We start from the raw sequence: 19,073 nt of genomic DNA on the forward strand, positions 1-19,073 counted from the left end.
CATACCACTGTGGATGGCCTAAGAGATCCGAAAATGTCGTCATGATGCTGGTAAGTAGGAAAATTTACATCAACTTACAATTGAGAGGTTGTTTCTATACAGAAAGTTGACTTAAACTTTAAATTAATTTTGCTCCTCTTAAGAGAAAATCCCGACTCGGTCGTTGATTAGTGGTCCCACCTCGTCAAAGTAATGGTATATATTTTTGTGGCAGAGAATAGTTTCGTACAAGTGACTATTTTCGCATTGATTACAGAAACTGGTACGGGGCCTTGTTCATTTAAGGATTTTAGATTCTAATCATTATCTTATTAATTTCTCTTCAATCATTACTTTCATTTTTTCTTTATCTTTCTCCAATCATTACCTATATTTTCAATCATTATTCTATTTCTCTCTACACTCATTACCTATAAATCCAAATCCAAAATCTCAAAACAAACGGAGTCGGGGTCTAAATGAGCTTCGTCTTGAGCTCAAATATATGATGCGAATCGTTCACTTAGATAGAGAGTTGAATAATGTTGTTACAGATCTCCAAGTTGATTTAAATATGAAAAGTTGACTAGAGAAAAATCCAACTCCGTCACTGATTTGATTCTAGGAAGTCACTAATAATACCACAAGGTATCCAAAAATGTCATCATGATGCTGGTAAGAAATAAGTATAAGTAGTAGAGTTTTAATTCTATCCACCTTAGGGTTTCCACCACCACCATTTGTGGCCCCATTGTGTGTATATTGTAAATAATCTGAACAGTTCGTCTTATAGGATCCACAGAGTAGTATACCTCCAAAAAAATTAGTTTTATCTGACATTGATAGATATATGAAAATTTTAATTTTGGTTTATGAAATCAATGGTAGATAAGTTTTAAGTAAACTATCCATAACTGCCATTTTGTAAACCAAAATTTAATTTTTGATGTACTTATCATTGTCCGATCAACTTAATTTTTTGCATGGATGGTATACTCTGCTGGCCCTACAAGATGAACGGTTCAAATTACTGCAAAAAAGTGCACGATGGGGCCTGCAATGGGTGGTGGAACCAATGGCGTAGCCAGGAATTAACGATAGTGGAGCACCTTTTAAACATTGTTCAACAAAAAAAATTTGTAATATGCAACACTAAGATAATAAAAGAATGCTTGTGCTAATAATAATAATAATAATAATAATAAGCTAACACATTTACTAAGAAAGGTAGTTTCTTTTCAAATTCATTGTTAAACCTCTAATTCATCATGTGTTGTGGGCTCTATCTAAAAAGACAAGACTACTTTTAAATTTGTGAATAATTAGTGTAATGCATATAACTCATGGTTTAGCCACTTACAAATTTAGACATTATGCATTGGAGAGTTTCAAATGGTAAGCGGTGACTATTTTTTAATTAAACATCACTCCATTGAAATTGTTGTAATATTTGATATAAAAAGTTGAGAATGAAATGATATACAAAATGTATTAAAGTGATTAAACAAAAAATAATTCAATAAGCCAATTTATCGGGGGGGGGGGGGAGTATTCAGTGGGGACCGTGCTCCCACTAGTCCTCAAGTGGCTCGGCACCAGTTTCCACTTTAGGTGGAAAGAATTTAAACTCTAACTAGTAAGTAATCAACTTCCAATTAAGAGGTTGTTCGTTCTCATAATATTGACTTTAAACTTGAAAATTATTACTTGCTCCGAGATCCAAGGCCTTCTCCACCTCATATTTATGTGGACTAAACCACTAAGTGTGTGGCTCACAAAAATGTGTGGTACAAAAAGGGATTTTATTTTTTGCTAAGTAAAAAAAAAAAAAAAAAAATCCTCTCCACACTCGCCTTGTGGCTTTCACTCTTGAGCTAATTCCAAGGATCAGAATTATTTTTCTCATACAATCCCCAGTTATCTACTTCCATGAAAAAGCAGATTCATCGGACATTTATATATGCATATAAACAAATCGTATTTTGGTCATAAATGGAATATAAAATTGAAGTGTTCAATGATTGAAACAAAATGTGATTGGTTTACAAATTTATGAATGTCTGATGAATCTAATTGCGAGTTCTACGAGATGAATGATTTCGATTCTCGGTGCCAGCTCGGAAGCAGGTGCCATAAGGACAGTTTCCCTGCTTCAGTCTTTAGTACCGAGATGCTAGACCTACAAAGCGGAAGTTTTAGAGGCGGTGGGTACAATGTGAACAGTCTTGTTGGCTTGCAAACCGATACCACCAATATCTCACTCTTTGCCTTTAATTCACCCACTCTATCATTCTCTTATATTAATTAAGAAAACTTTTACAAAACAAACCACTGACTGGCACAAATCAGATAGATTGGACAAACCAATAATGTTTATTTAGGACAACATCACATATTTGGAGCAGGCAATGTCGAATTTCAATCTGTTCATCACAATAACAACATGCTCAACAAAGTGTAAGGTTCAGGATACGGAAAGACTTCAGAGCTGCAGGACAGAGGTGAATAAGGAAAGACAAGAGAGCCGCAAGCAGAGGCGACCTGAGTCCTTCTGGATTAATGACACAAGGCATGCGGCCGTATGACCAAACCAAGAATACCATAAGCTACTTGCACAACTTGAAATGGGACAGTGGAGAGGTTCCATCAAGCCCTTTCTTAAAGAACTGCGCGATGTATTCCTTAATAGTTGTCCCCCTGTACACCGGGGGATTTTCTTCTGACAGTAGTTCTTCGACTGGAGCATACACTCTCGTTGAAACCTCTTCATGAAAATGGGTCCTGAAAAAACTCGCCACCGAAATTCTTGGACCAACGTTTTTTGCTAGCACTCTGTGGTTGATGCTTTTGAACTTGTCGTTTGTGATGAGCTGCATAAAATAAGACATTGACAAACTGATGAATCTGCCCTCTACGTTGAATAACCGAATCCTGAAGATACATACAACTATAATAGATGCATAAAAAAACGTTCAACTGAAAGAATTTAGGGGGGAGTGTATTTTTTTATAAAGAAGTTGAAAATGTACAGCTCCTAAAGTTCTACAAATATTTCGTTTCTTTCCTTCTTCCCAGCAACATCTCCCTGGTTTGTACCGGCTTTTTAACTTAATTCTTACATGCATTGAAAATGGACTTTATACGATTTGTTATCAATTAAACAAAAGGTTCAAACTTATCCTTTATCCATACGCATACATGTTTTCCGATTGTATGTGAAAATTTTCAATACAAAATGTATCCCCGTAATTTAGTCGCTTGGCTCAGCCACTGGACACAAAGGCTTCCAGGTAAAAGTTGTCCAGCTTCAACCAGATTCATTATTCCAGTTACAATTTCATGGTTAAAGAAAAACAAATCGAGTTATTACATTAGAAAATATCAGAAAGCTGGGGCATTTTAAGGCACCTGAGAATATTGAATCACTTGAACATGAGGCATGAACACTAAGAAAATGCCATTGAAATCTGCCTATTGAAATTTCCAGAGTTGGCATACAGACTTCAGTTCAAATCTTTTTATTTTCCTGATACATACCCACTTCTGAAATTTTTTAGTTATACTTAAATTTTAGAGTTTTGGAAATTCCTCACTTGTCCCACATCAGTTAGATGAGCGAATATTGTATAGCATATGTAATGCTCTCTAGGTGTTAACGTGTGTAACTGTTGAGTCATATGGTTAGAACATGAGTCATTACAAGGTGGTATCAGAGCATACACCAACCAGAAGTGTGAGACATATATGTTGGAATTTTTCAAAATAAAATTGGATTTTAGTTTGGAATTTTTGGAAAGGTACTAAGTGAGGATTTTGTGAAAGGTTACTACACTATTTCACATGAGTTGTGACTTTATGTAAATTGTTGTAATACTCATTTAATTGGGGGTGTGTTCGTTTGGAAAGATGTGATTGTTAGGAAGGGATGTGAATCATGGGGTGCCTCCAAGAGGCATGACACTTCCTAATTAATTGTTTAAAGGCATGTTCCTTTCTATTAATTGTCTTTGAAAGACATGATCCTTCCTAACTGGTGTCTTCAAAGGACATGACCATTCCTTATGGTTGTTTATTAGAGACACAACCTTTCATACAAGGGTGCCTATAAGTCTATAAATAGGCCATTTGTAAAGTCATTCAATAAATCGAAAAATTCCATACTAAATTGCTCTCTTTCTCTCTACACATTCTCTTCCTAGAAATGGCAAACTGATATTCTGTTATTTCTCAAAGTAGAGTATCAGTTCTTGGTTCTTTTACATTTGCTTAGCGGATATTCTGTATGTCTTCATTTGTGCAAACGCAGACAGAAAGAACCTAGAGTTCAGATTCGATTTATCTTGAAGGCGGATTTGCTGTAACCCGGTGCACACCTTCTGGTGAGGGCAAATACTGTCTTCAGGAAAGCGTTCTCCTAACGTGACTCGAATGCTTCTACCGTTCCAAGTTTGAAGAGACAATGCTACCACTTTCATCATACTGAAGACCGGATTTCCAACAAAATATGTAACCGTGAGGAGACATGCTTGGGTGGACCCGACAAGGGACAAGCTTGAGGTGATGGTCATACTTGGGCATGTCCCATCTGAGACGAGCTTGAGGAGCATGTTGTGAAATCCCTCCCTAGTTCCACATCGGTTACATGTGAATGTTGAGTAGTAAATAAGGTAATGCCCACTAACTATTATTTATCTAACTTAAGACCTTCGAGTCATGTGGCTAGGCTAAGAGTTAGACGGTCAACTTGCGCGAGTCGTTACAAATGTCATGTTAAAGTAGAGAAAAAGATACCCAAATCGAAGACAAATAGATCATCACAATTGTAAGGACTTGCCTGCAGTAGATCAGCAATGTTTACTACTAGAGCTCCAGGCAGAGGAGGCACATCAACCCATTGATTCTCATGGAGGATTTGTAGGCCACCCATTTGGTCTTGTAGAAGTATGGTAAAGAAGCCGTTGTCCGCATGCTTGCTGGTACCAAAAGTCAAGTCTGGTTCAGGGCATGCCGGGTAGTATTGGCCCAGAACAAAAAGCCCCTCAGCGCAATCCATGTCTTTTAGGTGATTTGGGTTAAGGCCCAAGGCTTCTGAGAGTATTTCAAACAGCACCAGTCCTAATCTCATCACGTGCTTCGAATACTCTATCATTATATCTCTGCAAGTTTCAAATTTTCAACCATATGTATGAAATGCATTAGCTGCAACATCTTTTGCATGCAAGGGGGGAAAGTATAAAAAGTAAAAATCATAACTGTCTTCTCCAATGAATGTCCAGGTTTGTTTTGGAATTTCTTCTCGTTTTCAACATATTTGCTGGTTTGCTTAATTCCTTTCACATAAATTTAACAACACACACATTCCTGTGAAAGGAGTTAAGCAAATTTTACCACAAAACAGGGTCCCCACTTCGATATAAGATTCGCACATACTTCGGATAATAGTTCTAACATCAAGCGCATCATCATACCTGCATACTGCAGGCAGTTCTTGAGGATCAGGAGGCTGAGGAGCCATAACACAAGAAATGGTGTCCCTCCAGTTAGTAGCCGGCCCTGTATACAGATCAAAGTTGCTATTGTATATGAACTTCCTCGTTACATCACGCGAATAAAATCCCTTCTTCACCTCAGTATCTTGCTCGTGAAACCGCCGAACCCCGTCGATCATATCATCCATAAGGTACTTGGCAATTCCGTGATTCACTACCTGAAAAAATCCGAGCTTCTCACATGCATCTCTAACTTCTTTCATGATTCCAGCCCGTTGAGCTGAACCTTTGTCTACGCCTTCGAAATCAATGATAGGAACACTAAACAGGGAGGCAGCAGAGCTTGTCGTCGATATGTCATTAAGCTTGCTTTTGTCATGGATGAATATGCGAGGGATTTTCGTCACCCCTGCATCTACGAGACCTTTTACACCGGTTTTTGTGTCATCGAAAGCCTTTAATTCACTTTTCCGATCATATTCAGGCTTGATTTGTTCCTGATCTTCTTCCCCATTGCTTGTGACCACCATTTTCTTATCCACAGGATGAAAATGGTTTGTTTGGTAGCATTTGCTTTTTCAGTGTCAAAAGTCTTGCAGTAAGTCTACCTACCCCCGCCTCTCTTTTCCACCCCTCGGCTCACCACTGCTTACGTGGCGCGGCGGGCCCCACCATTTGGAAAAAAAATCTGGTTTGAAGAGAGAGATATGAGGAAGAAGACCCAGTAGCATGGGCGGAACCACGTTAGTGCACGTGCGGTTACGTGCCCCTAGGGGCTTTTGAAAAATCCCAAAAAAAAAATTATACATAAATAGGTTAAATATAATATATCTCTAGAAACAAGCACAGAATTCTGCTTTTGGCAGAGTAGTAACTTTGTAACGTGTAAAGTCTTTATTTTTTGATAAAGCAATTTTAAGCTCAAAAATTATGGGTTTATTGAAATTTAAAAATATGCAATATGGATTTTATTTAAAAGATCTCGATGAGAAATTTTATACGATGCAAAAAAAAATTGAAAATTTATTTTTCATTTACATTATTTTTAAATTTAAAAATATAAAATAAGCTACTTATTTTTTAAGAAGATTTCTGAAACGGAGCCTAAAGCTGGGTTTGATTCCCCCTTCTTACTTTTTTTCCGTGTTATCCTAATTTAATTGCTCTCTCTCTCTCTCTCTCTCTCTCTCTTAAATTCTCACAAGATTTGTAATGTTTTTCACTAATTGAAAAAGTAAGTGATGCCTGTGGACATTAAATTTTTACTTGACTTATTTGAACACATTTTTTTAAAAAGACTAATGTGGTACCACTATGTACTTACCGGTATGCAACAACAACAAAAAAATACTTTGTACAAATACTGTAAAATTGCAATTCAAAAGAATGATCAATTTGGATCAGGAATAGTAAGCAAAAGTTAGATATGCTGCTACAGGTACAGAGCTTTCTGCACAGACAGCGCGTACAGCGCTCGTTTGGGCCCGTCTCGGATTCAACAAAGATAATCGGAGCCACTCATTTTGTTTAATATATTTTTCTTAAGGTCCCTGCAAAAAATCAGCTCCATCCGACATCGATAAAAGCGTTTGCGAAGCGTCCAAAATTGCTTTGAAAATTTTCTAAAGCAATTTTGAATGCTTCGTAAATGCTCTTATCGATGTCAGATGGAGCTAATTTTTTGCAGGGACCTTAATAAAAATATATTAAACAAAATGAGCGGCTCCGATTATCTTTTTTGGACCCGAGACAAGCCCAAATGAGCACTGTATGCGCTGTCTGTGCAACAAGCTACTGTACCAGCAGCATTTTGGTAGATATAAATACAAAAAAGTCTCCTATACCATTATGAAAAGTTCCAAGGGCTTGAGTTCAATTTTCAAGACCCTCTATCCCTACTTTTTTCTTATTTTTTCATTTTTGTTCTATCTCTTTCATTTATTTCTTCATTTCCGTTCTACCTCTCTTCCTTTTTTTTTTTTTTAATTTTTGTTCTACCTCTTTCTTTTATTTCTCCATTTTTGTTTTATCTCTTTTTGTTTTCCTCCCAATCCACAATATTGTGAAAATTAAATTACTAACTTAATATATCTTTTAGTTTACTTGCTTTTAACTTTGGCATTAATCTTACGGTTGCTACTGCGACAGTTGAAAGAGTATTTTTAGCCATGAATATTGTGAAAAATCGGTTGTGGAATAGAATGAGTGATCAATATTTAATGGTTAAACGATAATTTAGTTGTATACATATAGAGAAAAAAATTTTAAGATTGTAAATAATAGGTGCCCAAATATATGAAATTGCCACTGCCCAGTAGCGTGCAACCGACACCACCACCACCGCGAATAGATGAAACAATATGGGTTAATTGTCTGTGTGCTGTGGTATGGTAGCGGGCCTGGACCGTCGGGTTGTTTCTTTATAGAAAGTTGACTTTTAATCTTTAAATTAATTTTGCTCCTCTTAATTTAAAATCCAAACTCGGTCGCTGATTAGTGATTAGTGGTCCCGCCTTATCAAAGTAATGGTATATTTTTGTGGCGGGAAATAATTTCGCGGAGGTGACTACTTTCGCACTGATTACAGAAAGTGGTATCCTCTAAACGAGCTTCGTCTTGAGCTCAAATATATATTCCGAGTCGTTCATTTAGTTGAACTCCACAAGCACAACATCCTTGCGACTAAATAAAGTTGAACGGGTATCACGCTATCTAATGAGTGAATCGTATTTAGATTAATAAATGAACACAAGTACATATTTGAAAAGACAATGCCAAGATAATTCATTTCGATTTTGGGTAACTCGTGTTTGATCAAAATGAATAATTTGGATCGCGTTTTTTAGTCGGAAACAAGTCTCTTTAGACTTAGAGGGCACAACAACTTGCTGTGCCTTTAGATAGGTAGGCATCAAAGAAAAGCCGCACCCAATACTGGAAGGTGGGCTTTTCACAACGATTTAAACGTTGAGAGGTTGTTTCTTTCTAATTATGAAAAGTAATTTTTTTTTTTTTTTGGACAAAGATGAGACGTATTGATATTAGCCCAACGACACTTACATAACGGAATTCATTACAAAAAAAATTTTGGATAAAGCCACACTAATCATCTAACTGATGCAAAATAAGAAAAGTACGAGGTGATTGATGTCTTTTACCCTAACCCAAGCATCTCGCTTGACGCACATTTTGTTGAAAATTCATAGAGAGAGATAGTAAACTCTGGGGAGGAGGGGAATGGAGAAAAAAGATTTTGGTGGCAACTAGGGTTGAGAGAGAGAGAGAGAGAGATGGATAATGCTGTTACGTATCTTCAAGTTGATTTAATTATGAAAAGTTGAGTAGAGAAAAATCCAACTCCGTCCCTAATTTTATTCTAGAAAGTCATTAATAATATCGCCCAAAAATGTCATGAGGATGCTGGTAAGTAATTATAACTAGTTGAGTTTAAATTCTATCTACCCAGGGTTTCCACCATCACAATTTGTGGGTCCCACCCTATCACTTTTTTCAAGGAGACCATCCAACATTTAAAACCGTCCATATAGATCCCCTCAACTATAACTGTTGACCAATCAACACCTTTCTATCAAAAAGACCGTTAAGATGAAAGGGTCACGTCAATATGCACAAACACTTAAAATCTCTCATCACATAAATTCAATTGCATTTTCGCTTCGATCAAGAATCACCACGCATTTCCCACAAATAAGATGATCATAGTCGAGGAAACTAAAAATCCCCAACCAGGGCAACTGGTCAATACGTTGGATTATTCTAGTCTGTCAAATAAGAAGGGCGACCTGGGCGGAATACTAAGATTTCCCGAAGTGACCTTATTATGGTGGTAAAACTGCATAGTGCGGATATGCAACCCTTGCTCAAACCCTGCGGTAGCGATCGAGAGCCTCATGCATTGAGTAACCGTTTTCTATTCATAGTGTACTGTAAGAGAATTCACCATGGTTGGTGGCCTACACCATATTCACTCGATGTGTGAGAATTACCATAGAAAAAGGGATTTATGTACTCCCTCCGTCCCTAAATATATGTCCAAATTTAGGCCTTTAAAAAGATGCATTTGTTTCGTTAAAAAAATTAAATTTTTTTCACAAATCAATAGATAGCAATGAGTTCTATTAGATTGTGAAAAAAATTAGATTTTTTAACGAAAAACATGAATTTTTTGTAAGGTCTAGGTTTGCGCATCGGACACTTATTTAGGGACGGATGGAGTATCATGGAACCCTTTCTTTTAATTTATAATCAATTTAGGATTCAAACCACTTGGGCTATAAAGTAGGCTTGACAAATTTTTCTTGGCTTCAAACCACATGCAAATCGGAGTTCTCCGTGATGGGCCTGCAAAGTTTTGACCTCTTTTTCAGTTTTAATCTTTTAATTTATAATCAATTTAGGATTCAAACCACTTGGGCTATAAAGTAGGCTTGACAAATTTTTCATGGCTTCAAACCACGTGCGAATCGGAGTTCATTAGTGTCCATGATGAGCCTGCAAAGTTTTGACCTCTTTTTCAGTTTTAATGCGCCTCGGGCGCATATCAGTGCGCCCTGGGCGCGCATCCTCGAAATATCAACACATGCCAAACTTTGCGAGCTTGTTCTAGTCACTCCGATTTACGAGTGGTTTGAACCGTTAAAGTTTGTCAAGTCTATTTTTACAACCAAAGTTTTTGGGATCAAAATTTGTTTGTACATCAAAAGATATGACCATTTTGCCCTCAGTGGGTTGAAATATAAATCATTTCAATGAAATGCTCATGTAAATCGGATCAAGATCTATTGCATATCGATGAAAAGGGATTCCAAGTACTAACAGACCATGATGTAATGAGTTCAACATCATGCATATCTTAACCATTTCACCTTTTTATGGTTGATTTCCTCCAATACCTCAATAACTCTGAGTTCAACATCATGCTAACGGATGTGCAGCAAACCACTGAATTTGCAAAGTGAGCAAATCATTAATTCTATAGCCAACTTATATACTTCTATTTTGGTGACAAATATTTCTTGTTTAACCATCAAGTAATAAATTTTATGTTCTTGTAATCCTTTGCTGAGGGCAGAAAATGAAACAGTTTAATTAGTATTCCTATTAGCCCTTTATCCTTGGTCTGCAAACTCAGGCAAACCAAAGACCTGCCCAAACCAGATATGTTTGACAACAAATATCCCTTTCTCTTGGACAAGATCACAGATTCAGGGAATACAACCGTAACTGTATTAGGGGTTAAAGATCAATGTTCAGATACTCAGGAGATCACAGTGATAATTTTGTTATCTCTCTGCGACCTATTGACAATGTAGTGTTTTCCTTTTTCGTTGTTCTTTTGGTAGGTTGGGAGAGGTCATGTCCGGGAGAGTTTCCTTCAAAAGTATTGACTTCACAGACGTGAAAAACCCGATAATCATCGATCAGTACTACTGCAATGTCAGAGGCGCATGCAAACCAACGGTATACAAACATCGACCTTATTCAACTTGATAGAGTTAATAGTCCATGCTTAGAACCAATTATTGAATTCAGTTTCTGTATGATGATGAAGAAAACCGAAGTTAAAATCAACGATGTGAGTTACTCGGGGGCATCCGGTACATCCAACAGCACTATTGTATCAACCTGAATTGCAGCCAAGCTGTTCCCTGCACCAATGTAGTGTTAGACACCATTGAATTGGCATCATCAACTCGAGGAAAGCAAGTCAATTCTAGCTGCAACAATGCCTATTGTGGTGCCCTCGGTTATATCCTCGGTAACCTGGCCAGGCGTTCCAAGCCAGAGTCCCGTAAGGTTTCGGCCAGTAGATTGGTTGGAACCTACGGCCCTGACATGTTGCTCGGTTTATCACTTGGTAGCATGACCAGTCTCGAAGGAATGTTCTCATCACAAGCTCATGCTTCGGTGTATCCGAAGCTCTTTGAGGGAGGCAGTTACGCCTAATGGGTCCCACGAGGATCATGCAGCAGGCGTAATCATTGGGATCAAGTCTGGCTATGTGCTCCGTAACCGCTTCGTCCCTTTCGTCATATATGATGTCACCCGAGCTGGTTACCTGAGCGTATCTTCCACGCGCTAGCTTGGAAGCCAAGAAAACCTAGGTCTATAAATACAAAGGGATACTGACCAGAAGAGGTATGCCATTAAGCCCTAACCCTAGACCTGCGTTTTGGTCTTCTGAGATCTAACTTGATCGTCGGAGGGTCACTGGGCTTCCACAGCCCTAGTGACTTGTTGCAGATCCAGTAGTGGAGCCACGGAGGAGGAAACCTAACCTGAGTCACGATCAAGGTCCCGTCAAATCGAACCCCTACAACTGGCGACTCTGTTGGGGATCTAGTCATCTTCTCAACATTCATTTCCCCCTTCCAAAAGCTCCGTTCAACGTTCCTGGACCAGACATGGTTGAGGTTGACGAAACACACCATAGTGATACCACCCTCGGGCTCGGGCTCGGCCCCCTCGGAGACCACAACCTGGCCTCCAGCGGAGCCAATGCCCTAGAAAAGTCCCACATGTCCATCGGGGTTGGTGCTGGAACCTCAACACCAGACGCAGGCCCCCCATCCGAGCTCCATACCTACATCCGCCACCTGGAGCGGAAGATCGACGACCTAATCTCGGCAGTGGAAAAAGACAAGCATGTTAGGGATGAGTTGGCAAAGATCAAGCATCTCCTCCAGATCTCTCCATCTTATTCATCCGGGAGCCGTGGCGGACAAAGAACCCATCACAGCCCCCCTCGCAGTCTCGTAGGAGGCCAGCTGGTGGAGCATCGATCTAGGCCCTCAGCCAAGGACCGCCTCGAGCCACCACACGAGGGTGGTCGCACCGAGATCGCGTGGCGTAGGGAGCGTTCCCGTTCCCCTAATCCAAATCCAAAAGAACCTTGGGGGAAGCCATCCCCATTCGAAAGGCTCGGCGGCGGAAGCGTCTCTGCCTCCTCCACCCACTCTATCAGAATTGGGAAAGGGCGGCGTGAGCCTACCTCAAGCTTTACAAAGGTGGCAAAGGGGGATGGCCTCCTGGAGTTCTAAACCAATGGGTATTGCAAGCACCTAGAAAATTGATGTGCACGGAGCCCAACCGTCTCACACTCAAAAAGCAGATGCGATAAGATAGCTACAGGAAGGATCGGCACAAGCATTCCCTCTAGAGGTCGGTGAGTGCCCTGCCGAAGAGAAAGGAATACCCCAGGTTGGATCAACTCGTTCCAAAGAAGCGTGCAGCGAACGAGCGTCCAGACGGTTCCGACCGTTCGATCCGACCTCATCACGACACCAAACTCAAAAGACTCACAACTTCTCCTTTCACGAGAGAGATCAACTCGGTCACCCCCCCAAAGGATTTACCCAGCCCAAATTTGCAAAGTACGATGGCAAGACCGAGGCGTACACTCACTTAGTACAATACAAGCCAAATTTGCAAAGTACGATGGCAAGACCGAGGCGTACACTCACTTAGTACAATACAAGCTCGTCATGTCCCTTTTCCTCCATAATGAGCCCTCGGACGACGCATTCCTCTGTAAAGTCTTCCCCCCAAGCCTCGGCAACCTGGGCCTAACCTGGTTCAACCAGCTCCCCACCCGGTCAATCTCCTCATTTGATTGCCTAACCTGATTCAACTAGCTCCCCACCCGGTCAATCTCCTCATTTGATTCCCTCTGCGATGCCTTCATGGCTCGGTTCATTAAGAGCAACAAGCACGAGAAGGAGATCGATTCCCTCCTCGCCCTTCAAAAATGACACGACGAGACGCTCTGCCAGTACGCCGACCGCTACTGGGAGTTATTCAACGAAATCGAGAGCTGTGACGGTGTCATCTCGGCTTGCGACTTCAAGCTCGATCTCACCTTACAAGATGAACAAGTTTACGATGATCTCGCTCGTAACAAACCTAACTCCATGAAGGACCTCATGACTCGCATCGAATGGTGGTGCCAGCTCATCGAGTCAAAAGCTGAAAGGGGCATCGGGAAGACCACGAGCTCCAAGCCGGCATCCACTTCGGCAGCCGCTCCGGCTCATGTACCGGCTTCAATCCCCAAGAAGCAGGTCAACAATATCAAGCAGTCCCTAAGGAAGGGACTAAAGCCAAGCGACTTCAACGCTGAAAAGATCGTCTTCACCATTCCCATCTACCGGATCATTGACCAAGTGAAGGATCAGTCCTTTTTCTCCTTTCCAAATCAGAAACTCAGTACCGAAAATGGGAAAATCAAGAACCCAATCGTTTGATGCAATTACCACAACGAACAAGGTCATTTCACTACTGCTTGCAAGCCCTACAAGGCCTACTTGGAGCAACTCGTCGTAGGAGGCCATCTCGGCAACCTGATTGATCACGAGAAGACAAGGGCTCAGGCACAGCGCGCCGATAACAACACTGAAGAAGAAGTCTAGACGATCCATGTGATTCACGGTCCTCTGAACTCTGAATCCGCTCGTATCCTCCGTACCGAGTTGCATGATGCCTCTTCTTCCAAACAAGTCATGTTGGTCAATCCCGAGCCAAAACGCCCCCGAACTGACGACGGATCGAGGTCATGTACTATTCTCTATTTAAGGACCTGAAACTCTTCTGACATCGACCTTCATCCCTCCGAAGTCCCTCTCATCGGTTTCAACGGGGCCCTAATGTGGCCCCTCGGACTGATCACTCTTCCCGTTCGTGCTGGCTCGGTGGTCCTAGATATGGAATTTGTGGTGGTCAACATTCCTAGCCCCTATAACGCAATTGTCGGGCGCACCTGGTTACATTAGCTAAAGGCTATCGCCTCTACCTACCACCAGGTGGTCAGCTTCATAGGTGCACACGGACGCTAGGAGGACCTGTACGGAGATCAGACTGCAGCCAAGAAATGTTATGTCAATGTTGTCCAAAGCAGCAAACAGGCCTCCCGAGTCAATTTCATTGAGATACCCAAAGCCCCAATCTTGGAAGACGTCGGTAGGCCCGCTGACGAGAAAGCAATAGAGGACCTCGTCACCTTCCCCATCACCGAAGACGGGTCCCGCTATTTCCTTGTCGGTTCCTCACTTAGTGACACCGAGCGGAACGAAATGGTCAACTTCCTCAACAGAAACATAAAAGTATTTGCATGGACCCCATACGAGATGCCCGGCGTTGACCCCTCGTTTATCTGCCACGAGCTCAACATTGACCGAACCAAACGGCCAGTTGGCCAAAAAGCCAGGCGATCCTCCCCGGTCCATTCCGAAGCCTTCACCGAAGAAGTCAACCGACTTCTCAACGCCAATGCTAGCCGCGAAGTCCAATACCCGAAGTAGTTGGCCAATACTATGGGCACACGCCCCAAAAATTTCAGTTTTGCCTTTTAGAATCGGGTGCGCCCTTTTTAGGAAGCGCGGCGAAACGCTTATAATTCAGAGTCGCCACTCGGGTTTTACGGAATATACCCAAGGAACCAAACTTGAAGCGTTTGCTACGTTGTTTGATTTGAAAAAGGTTTGTAGACTGGTTTGTCGTCATCTTCGATATCTAAGGTTCGGGAGCCAGGTTACGAGAGGGGAAGGGTTTTATGGCATCCCTTTCGCCCAATTCGGAGATCGGTCTCTACTTGGGCATTTTGTAAAACGTTTGCATTTTTCTCTCATTGATCATTTTTTAGCCATTTAGGGCAGGGGAGCAGTTAAAGGGGATTAAAACTGTAACAAGTTGTAACATGTGACAAAATGATATGAATGATTTAAACAAGTATAATAGATTGAGAACAAGCACTTGCGAGTGTTTCGATCAGACTGGAACACACTGGCCCGAGGTGTCGTGCGCAAGAGAAAACCTGCTTGCACTGGCTAACCACCGCATGCAGATCTTACCTGCGCACGCCACACCAAAACCGGCGTACTTCAGTAAGTTTAAAACTACAACCCTTGCTCTCAACCCTCTGAGCTCTGGAGGGACCAGTGCACACCCAGGACAAACCACGCAGTTTATAAGATAGGATATATACGGATACAGACGGCAGCAACAAATCAAACAGATATAGAACGAACAGAACACCCCATAAACAGTGTGGAGGAATAAACAAAGGCCATGGCTTGGCTGCCATGCAAGAGCCAGCCATTGGACCTTGAAATAACTGTCGTACGCCAGTGGTGGGAACCCGTGCACCAGTTACGTCACTGATCCAATGCTTGGCTTTGCATCATCTGGGCTCTGGAACATGACCAGAAGAGTCCCAAGGGCCCTCTAAAGCAGGAATACTAGATGAATAACTATACAGTTCTAAATACAGAAAGCTGTAAACTGATTATTATCATGCTGTCAGTTGATGAACTGAAATGAAAACTGAAAAGTAGCCAAGACTGATCCCCACGCCAGTACTGCTCGCACAGCCATGACTGGCGTATGACATAATGTTACTGGCGTGCTCCATGTTTTAGCTACAAACGGCTTTGAAGCCCTACCAGCTTTAGGGCCAGGACTGGTATTGAGAACTAGCCTTGACCCTGCCAGCCCCCCTCAGGGGTCAGAACAGGATGTAAAACAAAGGTGGTATACCTTTGGTTTCAAGGTTGGTGGAGTGTTTTGAGCTTGAGCTTGGTTTTTGATGGAAGGATGATATGTGAGAGGAGTGCTGTGGTGTATAAGAGTGTGTTCTTGCTTGCTCTTACTATGTTTGAAGGGAAGAAAGCAAATAACTTAAGAAAGAATGAGGGAGAGAGCTTGGGCTTTTAATAAGCCTGACCAATGGACCGAGACATATCTTTAAAGAGAGTAACCCCTTGCAAGTGAATGCAAGGGGAGTATTTATAGGCAAAAGAGTGACTGAGTAAGGGTTGTAACCAGGCTGGTTAAGGGCTGGTTTGGCTAGCAAGGAAGTCTCCATGCATTAAATGCATGAGACTTGGCTTGAAAGGAGATGTAAGAGAGAAGGGGACAGCCCGGCTCCTTTGCAATCATCAAAGGACTGTAGACCACGTCAGGGTGGCTCCGGAAGTCTCAAGCACGTGGTTGAATAGGAGTTGTTTGACTGGATTTGACTGGCATACGCCAACCGTGGACCGGCGTGCACCAGTGGAAGCTGGGTCAACGGTCGATGACTGACACGTGGCACCTCATCGGCGCACGCCTGCACAGTACTGGCGTAGGCAAGTAGGGTTTTGCTGAGGCCATTTGGTTTTGGCTCGAAGGTTTTGAAAGGGCTCGAAGGTTTTGAAAGGGTTCGACAGACGTTTGAATGAGGTTCGGGACGCTCAAAGCTCAAACACACCAATAATCTCGAGGCGTTCTTGACCTTTAATCATCATGGGGAATCAAAGACCATAAGTAAACTAATCCGGATAGTCCAGAATAGGGTGTCTACAGATACCGTGGTGGTCAAAAAGAAGAATGGCAAGTGGCGGGTCTGGGTTGATTATTCCAATCTCAACGACGCCTGTCCGAAGGACTTCTTCCCCCCCACCGGATAGACCAGTTCGTCGACGCAACGGCCGGCCATGATCGACTCAGTTTTATGGACGCCTACCGAGGCTACCATCAAATTGCCATGAGCGAAGGAGATGTCGAGAACACAGCTATCATCACACCCCACGGAATCTTCGGCTATCTCGTTATGCCTTTCGGCCTGAAGAACGTCGGGGCAACTTTTCAACGAATGATCACCAAGATGTTCGAGCATCTATTAGGCAATACCATGATGGCTTATATTGACGACATGGTGGTCAAAAGCATGCTAGCCGGCGATCACCTAGCCCACCTTGCTGAAGCCTTCGAGATCCTCAAGAAGCATAAGCTCCGCCTCAATGCCGAGAAGTGCGCCTTTGGTGTCACCTTCGGTAAATTCCTTGGCCACCTCGTCTCCCGACACGGCATTGAAACCAACCCCGCTCAATTACTTGCCATTGAGAAGCTCGCAGCTCCCCCCAACAAGAGGGATGTTCAACGCCTGACAGGCATGGCCGTCACCCTGAATCGGTTCATCAGCCGCTCCTCCGAAAAATGCCAGCCATTCTTCGCCCTCCTGAAGGGCAGCCGACGAAGTTTTAATTGGACAAAAGACTGTGACCGAGCCCTCCAGCAGTTGAAGACTTACCTGTCTGAGGCCCTTCTCCTCGTTACGCCTCGGGAATAGGAGAACTTGTTCCTATACCTAGCCGTCTCTCCGCATGCTGTAAGCTCGGTGCTCGACCGGCAGGAAGGGCGGGACCACCAGCCAATCTACAACTCCAGCAAGACGATGACCCCCGCTGAGACTCGGTATCTACCTTTGGAAAAGCTTGTCCTGGCCCTCATCTCGGCCTCCAGGAAGCTCGCTTCCTACTTCCAGTCACACAGCATCATCATCCTTACCGAGTACCCTCTCAAGTCTCTCCTCCGCAAGGCGTCTCTCTAATTGAATCTCTCAGTGAGCTGTTGAGCTCGCGAACTATGAGATCCACTTCCATCCTCAGACAGCAATCAAAGCTCAAGTCCTCACCGACTTTATCGCCGAGCTCACTCCAGCTGACACACCCGTTTTGGCTCCCACTCCAAGCACCGAAGCAGTACTCCAGGCTAACCCGAGCACTGCCTAAAAGCTTTTTCACGGAGACGTATGGAAGATGTATGTCGACGGCTCGGGAATCCATAACCGCCACCATCCTCTATCGTCGTCTTCACCGACCCGCTCTCCCGTAGCTTAATCTTCAGGAGTTATGTAGTTGGAAGGTTAAGTCTTGAATGATACATCAGAGACTAACGCGTGACCACGGAAATGCTTAAACTGTGTTTCCCACAGCTTCGCTTTCCTCGTTATGGTTTTTCATGTTTTCAGAAACAACAAGTGCGAACTTGACAAGACTCGTCATTCCAAGAAAATTTTCCTTAAAAAAACTTTCTGAAGCAATATGCCAAACTAAAACGTTGTTGCAACAAGCCAATGGTTTGGGTGGGCAATTGTTGTCTACTACAAGTTTAATTATGTAACTGATGGCTAAAGGTAATTTTTCCATAGTCTTGAAACACTGAAACAGCTTCTTTTGAGTGATACATATCCTAAGACTGGTAGACAATGAAGAAGAGAAATGCGTCCGTCCATTTGCATTTTTTTTATCCAAAAGGCACGGGCCTAACTATATTGCATAACTGACAAAATATGGGACAATAAGGTATGCATTAAGTTGCTCTTTTAGTTGAGCGAAGGTGGGAAAAAAGTCCATGCTTGTAAAAAGTGCTGCAAGGGATGATACCCAGGTTGTGCAAATCCAAGAAAACCGGCAACTACTCTTACGTGCATGCGAGATATCACTTGATTCAATGTGTTGAGTCGAAAAACTATGTACGTAAATAGACATTATTCTATCTCATTCCTTAATTTAACTCCAAATTAATTCGAGTTTAACGCAAAACAAATTTCCTTGCCTATTTCTTTAGATTAGCCTTCTGCTTTAGTACTCACCTTAAAGGGCTTACAACTCTCAGTTATCGACCCATGGACCAGTCTGGTGCGACCAGAGCAAGCTAGCTTTATGTTTGCCAAGATTCAGCTGTCCTTAGCATGTGATCCAAAGTGCAGCCAGAAGTCTCTACATTCGTGCGTACTCCGTACTTGGGGCTTGCGTATATTGCAAGATT

General features: G+C 42.2%; 1 protein-coding gene across 2 annotated transcripts; it reads right to left on the bottom strand.

The window, feature by feature from the left end:
* Window positions 1-2,293: 2,293 nt before the first annotated feature.
* Window positions 2,294-6,073, bottom strand: LOC131324131 (1-aminocyclopropane-1-carboxylate oxidase homolog 1-like). 2 transcript variants are annotated; one of them, XM_058355958.1, is made up of 3 exons: window positions 5,448-6,073; window positions 4,814-5,135; window positions 2,294-2,849 (listed from the first exon to the last, which is right to left on the bottom strand). In XM_058355958.1, exons 1-3 carry the CDS (start codon window positions 5,996-5,998, stop codon window positions 2,586-2,588), a joined length of 1,137 nt encoding a protein of 378 aa, XP_058211941.1. In that variant the 5' UTR covers window positions 5,999-6,073; the 3' UTR covers window positions 2,294-2,585. The 2 variants fall into 2 exon arrangements, with proteins under 2 accessions (XP_058211941.1, XP_058211942.1); XM_058355959.1 differs by having other exon boundaries at window positions 4,814-4,952; window positions 5,448-6,060.
* Window positions 6,074-19,073: the final 13,000 nt, after the last annotated feature.

This window comes from Rhododendron vialii, chromosome 4a (assembly GCF_030253575.1).
Source record: "Rhododendron vialii isolate Sample 1 chromosome 4a, ASM3025357v1".
Classification (NCBI taxonomy): domain Eukaryota; kingdom Viridiplantae; phylum Streptophyta; class Magnoliopsida; order Ericales; family Ericaceae; genus Rhododendron; species Rhododendron vialii.